General features: G+C 46.4%; 1 protein-coding gene across 1 annotated transcript; it reads left to right on the forward strand.

The window, feature by feature from the left end:
• Window positions 1-455: 455 nt before the first annotated feature.
• Window positions 456-2,917, forward strand: LOC131686901 (uncharacterized). The gene is made up of 4 exons (XM_058970913.1): window positions 456-582; window positions 624-950; window positions 1,001-1,834; window positions 2,013-2,917. The coding sequence occupies exons 1-4, from the start codon at window positions 456-458 to the stop codon at window positions 2,915-2,917; spliced, it is 2,193 nt and encodes a 730-aa protein (XP_058826896.1).
• The last annotated feature ends 8,648 nt before the right edge of the window (window positions 2,918-11,565 follow it).

Genomic DNA, 11,565 nt, shown 5'->3' on the forward strand with positions numbered 1-11,565 from the left:
ACAAGTCAGGTCAAGAGAAGACAACATCTCTCCGTGCAATTCTGTCGAAGAAGCCGCCTGCGAGGAACACTTCTGTCGCACGGTAACCCGCAACACCGAAGGTCGATACGTAGTTCGACTGCCACTGAAGCAGGATGTGTTGTCTAGCCTTGTCGACAACCGTCGTACCGCTCTACGTCGTTTTCACCAGCTAGAAGGTCGTCTAGTCCGCAATCCCAACCTGCATCAACAGTATCGAGTCTTCGTCGAGAAATTTCACGCGCTAGGGCACATGCAGCGCGTAACGGAGTGGAGCTATAGTGCGCGAAGATAGCACGACGACTAAGCCGAGGCTAGTTTTTGACGCGTCGTGCAAAACCCCCAACGGACCATCGCTGAACGACGCGCTTCTGGTTGGACCAACCGTGCAAGAAGACCTGCGATCAATTATAATGCGAGCCCGAACACACCCAGTCATGCTGATCGCCGACATCAAGCAGATGTACCGCCAAATCCTGGTCGACGAGCAAGACACTCCACTGCAGCGAATTGTTTGGCGAGTTTGGCAGCCAGCGCACCATATCACGCAACGAGAGTTCTCCAGTAACTAGCCGACGACGAACGCCACGAGTACCCCGAAGCAGCTGAAGTTCTACGCTACGATGATCTGTTTTCTGGTGGACGAAACATAGCAGAAACAACCGCTTTACGCAAGCAGCACGACGCGCTGTTGCTCAAGGGCGGTTTCAAACTCCGCAAATGGGCATCCAATGAAGAAGCAGTACTGGAGGATATCCCAGCAGAAAATCGTGCTGTACAAGGGTCGGTCGACCTAGACCGAGATCCATGCATCAAAACGCTTGGGCTTCACTGGGAACCGTCCATCGACAAGCTCCGGTACAAAATTCAGCTTGCGACATCGACGACAGACGCACCACTAACGAAACGCATCGTACTATCGTACATCGCCCGTTTTTTTTTTTTGATCCGCTTGGACTCGTCGGACCCGTCGTAACAACAGCCAAAATCTTTATGCAGACTCTCTGGACCTTGAAGGAGGACGACGGAAAAATTTGGGGCTGGGACAACGAACTACCGCCAGACATCAAGGAACGCTGGCACGAGTATCAATCGCAACTCTCTCGATTGAACGATTTGCGCATCGACCGTTGCATCCTTCTTTCCAATCCCGTATCAGTCCAGCTGCATTTTTTCTCCGACGCTTCGGAACACACATACGGCTCGTGTGTCTACGTCCGCTCAATAGACGCTTCTAGTGCAGTTAAAGTTTGTCTGCTGACTGCGAAATCGAAGGTCGCACCCCTGAAAAGGCAAAGCATTCCCCGACTCGAGCTCTGCGGTGCCCTTCTGTCTGCTGAACTCTACGAGAAGGTGATGTCATCGCTCCAAATACACGCAGAAACGTTCTTTTGGGTTGATTCTACCATCGTGCTGAGTTGGCTAAATTCTTCTCCGTCGACCTGGACGACGTTCGTGGCCAATCGAGTCTCCAAGATTCAGACCGCCACGCAAAACTACTCTTGGAATCACGTAGCAGGCCAGCAAATCCCAGCAGACCATATTTCCAGAGGGATACCGGCAGAAACCCTTCTCCAATGTGATCTCTGGTGGCAAGGATCACAATGGCTTCAGAACGACCAAAGCGACTGGCCCATACAACAACACGACAACATTCAGCATTCCGAAGTTCTCGAAGAAGCACGAAAGGCACCGGCAGCAGTAGCTCCAGCTAACATCGAACCATCATTCGTCGACGAATTCGTTGAACAATTCTCCGACTTCCAGCATATGGTCCGAGTAGCTGCTTACTGTCGACGATTTCTTCAGAAATGTCGTAAAACCTCTACAGCACGAAGCACACCTTACAGTCGACGAGCGGAAGGAAGCAGAAGCACCGACCATTAGACTCATCCAATAGCAAAGCTTCAGCCTCGAGTACAAGGCCCTCCAACAAGCGCAACCAGTATCCCCGAAATCTCGTATCCGTTGGTTTCATCCCTTTATCGGCTCAGATCAGCTGATTCGCATTGGCGGCAGACTGGGGAAGGCCAATCAACAGTACGACAGTGAACACCAGATTCTTCTTCCCGCTTCGCATCATTTCTCCATCATACACGTTCGCTACTACCACGAGAAGCATCTGCACGCAGCACCCCAACTTCTGCTTAACCTACTTCGATTACGGTACTGGATCACCGGGGGCAGAAGTCTGGCCAAACGCACAGTTCACAAATGTGTGATTTGCGTTCGAGCTCGCCCCAAGCTGCTCGAGCAATTCATGGCCGAACTACCCGCAGCTCGACCATTCTCATCGACTGGCATCGACTATTGGAGACCGATTTCTTTAAAACCACCCCATCGAAGAGCTGCACCTATCAAAGCATACGTTGCAGTTTTCGTGTGCTTTGCAACGAAAGCTGTGCACCTTGCATTGGTGGGTGACCTGTGCACTGCCAAATTTATTGAAGCGCTTCGCAGATTCGTCTCTCGTCGCGGATTGTGCACCGAAATCTACAGCGACAACGGACGCAACTTCGTAGGAGCAACCAACGAACTGCGTCAAATATTGCGAAGCAAGGATCATCAGCAAACAATCGCCCGCGACTGCGCCGACAATGGAATCCGTTGGCATTTCAACCCCCCACGAGCATCGCATTTTGGTGGCCTATGGGAGGCCGTAATAGCTCAAAAACATTTCATTCGAGTACTTGGGACGCACACTCTACCCTACGACTCGATGGAAACCCTGCTAGCGCAAATCGAATGCTGTCTCAACTCTCGTCCTCTCGTGCCACTCTCTGACGAATCGACCGACTTAGAAGCGCTAACCCCAGGCCATTTCCTCACTGGAGCCGCTTTGAAGGCTGTCCCGGACATCGATGTCACCGAGATTCCCTTCAACCGACTTCGCCAGTGACAACAGACACAAAAACTGTATCAGCAGTTGTGGAAACGAAGGCATTTGGAATACCTGTCCACGCTACAATCCCGTACGAAATGGTGCGACGCTCCTGTGCACATAGAAAAGGACCAGTTGGCAGTCATCAAAGACGAAAATTCCCCGCCGATGAGCTGGAAGAATCATCGAGCTTCACCCCGGTGACGAAGGAACAACGCGTGTCGTCACTCTTCAAACACCCAACGGCCGATATACTCGACCGGTATCCAAAATTTGTCTGCTGCCAATCTCAACAGCAACAGAAAACCAATCACCACCCACCACAGCATGATTTTCAACACCTACCTCTTCGATGTAAACATCAGCATCATAGCATTACACTTCCTCATCAGCATCGGTTCATCAGTACTCACCTGTTCCAGCCAGTAGTACCCGAAAACTAAAACCATTAGGGCCCACAATTGTTTGGGGGAAGAAAGACCAGCCGCTTTATTGAAAACTCCAGTCAGCTATAAAAGCCAAATGGGCGAGAAGTGTTGCATTTACGATATCTGCAACGAAATTCAGCATCTTCTAGTGCAGCCATAATGCCCGCCGTGCACCCAGTCAAGCAATCACGATAGATCGAGTTGCAATACCGACAGAAACACGTCTGAAAACTGCAAATTGATGAAGAAGGCATGCGAATCTTGGTTGCGCATCCTGAAGGTGATCGGTGCCAAACTATACTGCGGTCAACGCTCATCTTTACTGCAAATTGGATCCGCAATTTTTACTTTCTTGACTTTTGTGTTGAATCGAACTCGTTAGTAGGGCACTCTACCGTTAGATATCCTCATTCTCCAAACTGTAGCCCAATTAGACATCAGAATGTTCGGAAACAGTAGGGAGAATGCTGACCTTCTCCTGGTAATCCGAGCTTCCGAACATCTGTCAGAAATAGTCGGAACGCCTCTTCCAAACATGTACACCCGAACGCAACTATCCGATCGAAAGTGGTACGATCGCACGCACCAGATCCTCTGGGAGATCAAGAAGCGCGTAAAAACTGGAAACCCCTCGGGAATTGTTCGTCCAGTTGTTCCAGAGCTCCTGGCACATCGTTTCAGTCGTTCAACAATCGTCTACACTGATGGTTCGAAAGACAATACCGCAGTAGGCGCGGGAGTATTTGGAGAACGCTTCCAACAGTTACTTGGCCTTCTACCGTAATGCGGTGTCTTTTCGGCACAAATATTCGCAATAAAAACAGCGCTAATAACATTCAACACGATCAGCGACTTAGTGATCATGTACGACTCGGCCAACTGTTTATCGGCAATCGAAGCTGACACATCCCAGCATTCGTGGATCCAGGAAATTGAAATCCTGCTACAAAATCGTCCAATCAAGGTCTGCTAGATTTTAGGTCACCCTGGCATCCGTGGTGACGAGGAGGCTGACAGACTTGCAGGAGAAGCGTGGAACATTGCTCCAATATATCTGTTCCGGGGGTACACACCGTCAAACATATCTAAACAGCTATCTGAAACCAATAGTACCGTCGGTAGTCAGCGTCCACTGAAGTCAAACTGCGTGAAATCAAATTCGACACGGTGAAGTGGACTGACCGCGAGAGCTCGGCTAATCAGCGAGTGCTTACCCGACTGCGAATTGGACATACCCGAAACAACGCACGAATTCTGCCTGAAGAGATTCTCCACTGCAGGAGGCACGACGAAGCTACAAGGCTGAACAACATCGATACGACGAGTTTGCGAGTGGAACTAGGCAACGACGGAGAGAACGAAAAGAACATGCTAAGCTTCCTTAAGGAAGCAAATTTGTGTAAAATTTTATAGCATTTTTTGAGCCTTATTTTGAACTGTAATTTATACTGCATTGGAATTTTTCCAAAAACTAAAAATCCCTCCGGCATAAATGCACCTCATCGGTGTAAAATGTCGTTAATAAACAACAACATCATTTTGATATCATGGTGGTACCAGTTTATGTGCGAATTTGCTGTGTGATCGTATTTTTCAACACGTAACTCCGGAACCGGAAGTCCGATCAATAAAATAATTAATAGCGACCGATGGGAAAATTTGCACCTTTCATTTGAGGTTATGTTTGTGCCTCGATCCAGCCATATCTTAGAAAAATGAATGAGATTATTTGCAACATACACACACTGATAATCGACGACCGGTTGAGCTTCAACAACTACGTCGACTACGCCTGCGAAAAGTCGATGAAGGCAACGAACGCAATAGCGAGAATCATGCCGAACGTCTCGTGCGGCCCGAGGAGCAGCACGAGACGTCTGCTATCTACTGTTTCGTCATCGATACTCTGAAATGAGGTGCCTGGGATGCTACGCTGGAAATCAAGTATGCGTTATCCCCGGGATGATCCCCATCTGCATCACTCTTACCGAGAACGTAGAATGCTATCCGCGGAGAAATGCACGTAATGCAAGGAAACTGGTCCGAGCGGGCTCGTTGGCTAAATGGCAGCAGGAGTGGAACAACGCGGAGAAAGGAAGCATGGAGAGGTGAACTTCCATTTGATGCAGTTTTTGTCCGGGCTCGGATGCTTCCGGAAGGGCTTGGACGGCGCCAGTGGTTGAGTGGTAAGCGTGACCGCCACTCATTCCAGTTGGCTTGGGTTCAATTCCAGACGAGGTCATTGGGATTTTTCTGAGGCAAAAAAATCTGTGTTCACGTCTTCCTTCGGAAGGGAAGTAAAGCCGTTGGTCCCCGTTCCATGAGTTGATGGATCGATATTTAGTCCAGATAGTGGAGTAACCTTTCTGGTGTCGGTAAAGAAGAAGTAAAATCCAACTTCTATACTAACAAATATCCTTCTCCCATGATATTTGTGGAGTGCGCAGAAGTATCGGACTAACCATTACTTCCCTTTCCTGCCGCGATCTACGTTCGGGCCTGGCCGGTGCCGGTATTGATCAATAAACACTTTAGGATTACCAGGAGTTGCGCATTGAAAGATGTTTCGCAACTCCCAAGCATAATTATCTACTTATTCCCTGTGCAACTTCAGCTAGTCCAGATCGATAACGGAGTAGCAACCAGGGGTGGTTGCACAAGCTCAAGCTTGTATCGGTTTTGACATGCTTCGTCACCCCTTTGCTCGAAGTGTACGAACGTTGAAAGAAACACCAGAACACGTGGTCTTCGAGTGCCTTTGGTTCGAGGAAGATCGTAGGGGTATGTCTGGTGTGACAGTTGACAATATCGTCGAAGAGATGTGCCACGACGAGCATACCTGGGACGCTGTCAACAGAGGGGTTAGTAGCGCCATTGGCTAGAAAGTCGCTGTGAAGCTACAAATCGGATTTCGAAAGAAATTCCGCTGCCGGGGAACTCTCCGACGCTGTAGACTAGGTCCACCGCCGGAGACAAGTTGAGTAGTACGCGATGTAGCACCGATTTTGGGTCGTCGAGACGCCGGTGAACCGAGCTTCAAGCTTCTCCGGAATAGCCGGACCGACCTCGACACCCTACCGGGTAGCTCGTGAGTGGGCTAGATCCACCACCGGGAATTAGACCGAGTAGATCGCGTCGTATAGTTAGAAGTGGGTCGTTGGGGCGCCAGTGAATTGGAAGCTACGCTCGACTCGGAATCACTCGAGGGATCTCAGCACCTATGGGTTGGCCCGTTGTGTAGGCTATGTCCACCGCCGGAGACTAAATCGAGTAGATCGGGACGAAGCGGGGAGCTAAATGGCTCACAGAAACGAACATCGTTATCGGGACAAATCTACCGCTAGATCCATTGTCGAGGACCGAGTAGTTCGCGAACAAGTAAGAAGTAAGAAATGTAAGAAATGGAACGAGAGGGTAACCAAAGGGCTTAAACGCGTTGCGGTGCTAAATGGCACCGGACAGGGAGCCAAAGGGCTAAAGAAGTTGTGGTGCTAAAACCGAATCGGTATCGGGAGAGCTTTCATCGCCGGGGAACTCTCCGTCGGTGTAAGCTAGATTCACCACCGGGAATTTGACTGAGTAGACCGCGACGAGACACGAGTGCGTCGTCGGGGCACCAGCGCCCTACTTCACCGGAATCGCCGAACTGACCTCGACACCTGGCTGGTTGGCTCGGTTTCGGGAGAACTTCTCTCGCCGGGAATTCTCCGTCGGAGTAGGCTAGGTCCACCGTCGGGGACTAGACCGAGTAGTTCGCCAACAAGTCGGGAGCTCAACGAGTAAATGGCGCTGAATAGTGCAAGAAGCGAGTTGCGGTGCTGAATGGCGCAAGGGAGCCAAAGGGCTTGGTAAATTAGACAATCTGAAGTTTGCCGTTCAGATTGTCTTCGTAGGGGAGGTGCACTAGTCTCGACTTACAGCCAGCTTTCCGACTGCCATGCAGAAATTGCCAGGCTGTGTGGATGGTGGAGAACTGGTTGTGTGTCGAGAAGTGATGCTGTAACCCTGCTGAAGGAACGAATTACTATGTAGTTGAATTAGAGTGGGTGCTATGCACATAAAAACCCATCCCCGAAGTAATGCCGTAAGGTAGTGCCGGAGAGGAATCAGGTTCTGGGCAAGAGCAATGGTTTTTATCGGGTCGGGTGATGGCAGCCCAAACATTTTTTCTCGTCTCAGGGTTTTCTTAAAATTTTTATAAAGCTCTCTCTCTAAAAAAAATTAAATAACACACACACAGACATTTGCCGAACTTGACGAACTGAGTCGAACAGTATAAGAGACTCAGCCCTCCTGGCATCGGTTAAGAAGTCGATTTTCAGAGTTATTGCGTAACCTTTCAATAGGATAAAGACAAAACCATGAAATTTTCACTGTAAGAGAAATTCAATTATAGAAGAATAAGTAATTGAGCAACGGCATTCCCGCAAAAAGTTTCCATCGTGCAATTTTGAATTCCCACACCCGGAACAGTTCAATTATGCTACATTCCAGAAAATTCCCGGAGGCAACTGATATAAAATGTATTAAAACAGCTGCAGAGTCAACAAATCGGCACAACGCACACGCACCTTCTCGAACATCTCGAAGGATCGGTTTTTGTTTTCTTCCCGCACTTTGCCAAAGTCAATAAAAGGCATTCATTGCTTGGTCCTGTCCGGCTTGGCAAGCGAACGATACAGCGAATAGCCCGAAGACATTCCTCGATGGGTGGTTTCATTTTTCAACGTGTTTCCAATCAATTTCTACCCCTTCCTTGAGGTCCAACAACCAGCCAGCAACAAAAGTACATTCAACAGCTTGCGGGACGACGACGACGCATAGGGGACGCATTGCTAGTAGTGAACACCTCAACCGCACATGCCACCATAAACACCACAATCCGATAAAGCCAAGTTCCGCAGTTGCAGGGTGGTGCGACTAGCGAGGCGATTAGCTGATGGGGAAAATCTAAAATTCAAAACAACCCTAGCCAGTCTGCGGTCTTAATAGCCTTCGGGGAGGAATGTCGCGGATTCAATTTTAATGGGATTCTGATGCTAATCAAGCGACACTGCAACGGAACACGTGCTAAATACATTTAATTAATTCAGCATTATGCATACATCTCCCAGAAATAAGGACAATTTCAAGGATGGAAACGGGACACGGATGCCCCTAAGGTGTTGAAATTCCGCAGAGCCTTGGACCGTTTAAAGAGCAGGAAACATAGACAAATTAGAAGCCCGAAAGCCTAAAGAACTGTGTACTGTGTAAGAGTGTGAGGGAAAATGAAGTGCCTCCGGGGATTTGTATTTCACCACGGACCGACGCCTCGTTAGGGTCCCGTTTTGTAACAAAGACATTTCGATTGTGCTGCAGAAATTGAATTCGCATAATGGTGGGAAACAATAGTTGAATAATAGCACTGTTTAATGACTGTATTGTTATACAGACTAAATGGAAAAATGCATTTCATTTCGAATGATGAAAACCACCATGATTTAAATATTTATGCCTAATGCACGCTTTGCGGAATGACTTAGCTCCGGGCGAATGTAAATTCAATAATCATTTGTGCTGTGCTCTCTCAACAGGCTAGATTTCCCGGAGAACATTTTTTTTTGGTACCCACCACCGGCACCGACCCGGGACAAATTGTGCAAAAATCCTAAAAATCCATTACTGTTCTGGAAAACTGTCAAATCATGCTCCCATATACACACACACAGTGCAGGTAGGGAGCGACACCCGAATCGCTATCGCGACGGGATTGTGGAACTCTGGCCCGGATAGAAATGATGACCGAATGATGATTTGCAATTCCACTTCTCGGCTTCCCGGACAGACGTTCCCGTGAGACGAACCTTGAAGTTTGGGTTTGATGAGAATTAAGCCGGTGCCAGCAGCCGGTAGCCAGCAGCGTACGACTGACAGCAGATGGGTGGAAGTCAAGGACGACATATAAATTACATCTAAATGACGGTGGAGATTCGCGGGTCACGGACACAGTGAGAAATGTTTGAATAAATTTCATGGGATTGGGTTGACTCTTATTTCTAGAACAATTATATTTAGTTATAAGGGTGTTCTGTACTCTCAAGGCCTTAAAGGGCGATATTTTTTGGGAAATAAATTACAAAGATTTTGAATTTATATTTTTTCCATATGAAACTACATGTTTTGACTTTTACATAAACCAGAAAAAACCTCAGCGACCTTGAAACGTCATTGATTACATTGATGATGAAACTGCTGCTGAGTAAGACTTTTCATAAAAGTATTGCTCCCATTTCAAAAAATGTTTTTAAAATTATTCAGTAAACATACTACTATGTTTCCCTGTTATTGATTCTTTTTTGTATGGGAAATTGTAGAATTGATGCAATTATCTTTCCATTTTGTTGTTTTTTGTGTCATTATATTAGAGACTATAAAAATGAAAGTGGAATTTTGAAAATCAGTTACGGGAAAACATAGCGCTTTGTTTAAAAAAAAAAAGATTGACGTGGAACCAATACTTTTATGAAAAGTCTTACTCGCCAGCAGTTTCAACATCAATGCAATCAATGTCGTATCAAGAACGCTACTGTTATCTTAGGTCTTCAAAATTAAAATTTATGAGCCAAAATATGTAGCTTCAAAATACAAAATTAAAGTCCAACATCCGTTCAGTAGATACTTTGCAATTTAATCTCTTAAATACAATTTCGGGCCTCGAAAGTAGAAGACCCCCTTAAGAGAAAATTCTTGGCATCGTTTTTGATTTAGAACACATTAAACGTTTCAATTCAGGGGTCCCGTTTTAAAATGTTCCACTGAAATTTTTGAATACGAATATCTATTGGTCTGTGCACTAACCGGAACAGATAGATTTTTACGTAATCTTATCAGTAATATAAGCAAAGATTTTGCATCTAATTAAGAAAAGCATACATCTACAATAAATAACGGAAAACGGGATTGCGTGAAAACAGCTATTTTCTGTGCAACGATTGCTCCATACTGTTCGACCGACGACCGAACGTATTATTGCGTTGTTAGCACCGCCCCATTGGATGACTGTGAACGATGGCCGGCATAATCGAACGTGCCTGTTTGAAAATAATTCAGTCCGTTTTTTTGTTATCGTACCGTATGGATGTCGGTTGCAAGCAAGAACCTTTCTCATGAAACCGTTATTAGTAAAACAGTTCGTAATAAATTCTGCCGTTTATTTGGGTGACTATGGAGTGTATGGGAACAAAGTGACTATTGAAGCTTATAAGCGGGTAGTGTGCAAAAGCTTTAGCACCTCGAAAAAAATCCCTACGCAACATTCGAACTCAATCGGACATGATTGAGGGGTGCCGCTAAATCGTCGAAAGTGCAGATATATAACTTCCGTGTAAAATCACCAACATTGTTGGTTTGCCTTCTGTATTAGAAACGTATTGCATAAAATATCTTACTTAATAAACTTCAGAGATGTTGCCAACAGTCTGCCTTTTCATACAACGTGTTCTATTTTGCAAGATCTACATAAATTAAAGCGGTAAAAATCGAAAACAGAAAACACCGCCTACTAGCTCCGGTCTCCCCTACCCATCGCTTTTCGTGCTGGTGTGAATTTGGGACAGACAAGGAGCACAAGATTTTGAGAAAAACTTTATTTTGTACTGGGTGGAATCAAAGCATATCTTCGCTATGTTGTTGGAAAAAAATGTTTAGCAATTTTGTTCAAGTTCAACATCTTTTAACTTCTTCGAGATGAATATTAATTGGAAATGCAATTTGCTCAGATAAGCTCAGAATTGTGATATTTTGTCTAAAGCAAGGAAGTGACGCTGCTGGCAGCAAATCTTTTTACGAAAGACTATTACGTCTGCACATCCGCTCATAAAGTTGAGATCGACGGTGTGGTCATCGATTCGAGTTTGTCTTGCGTACAGCTAGTGAAGTACGGTGTTGGCTATTTCAAGGATTTTCCTTGCTCCAGGGAGTGACGATTTTGAATGTCAATCGTACTGGACGGAACTAAATTGTATGTCGCTTCACACTCGTATCGGGTGATCTTTGGCAGGACTGCTTTGTATTTAATTGCATCTTCTTCAACAAGGTTCACCTGCGAGTCATACATTGCGTCATTGCACAAAATACAAGCAAATGGGCCTTTGTAGCTAAAAGGCTCGAAGTGAAAATTGCGCATAAAAACTATGAGTATGACGTTTGCATTCGGAATGCTGAAAAGTAGGATTATTAGAGGCAAAGTCAGCATCG

The sequence above is a fragment of the Topomyia yanbarensis genome, chromosome 3 (assembly GCF_030247195.1).
Source record: "Topomyia yanbarensis strain Yona2022 chromosome 3, ASM3024719v1, whole genome shotgun sequence".
NCBI classification, from domain to species: Eukaryota; Metazoa; Arthropoda; class Insecta; order Diptera; family Culicidae; genus Topomyia; species Topomyia yanbarensis.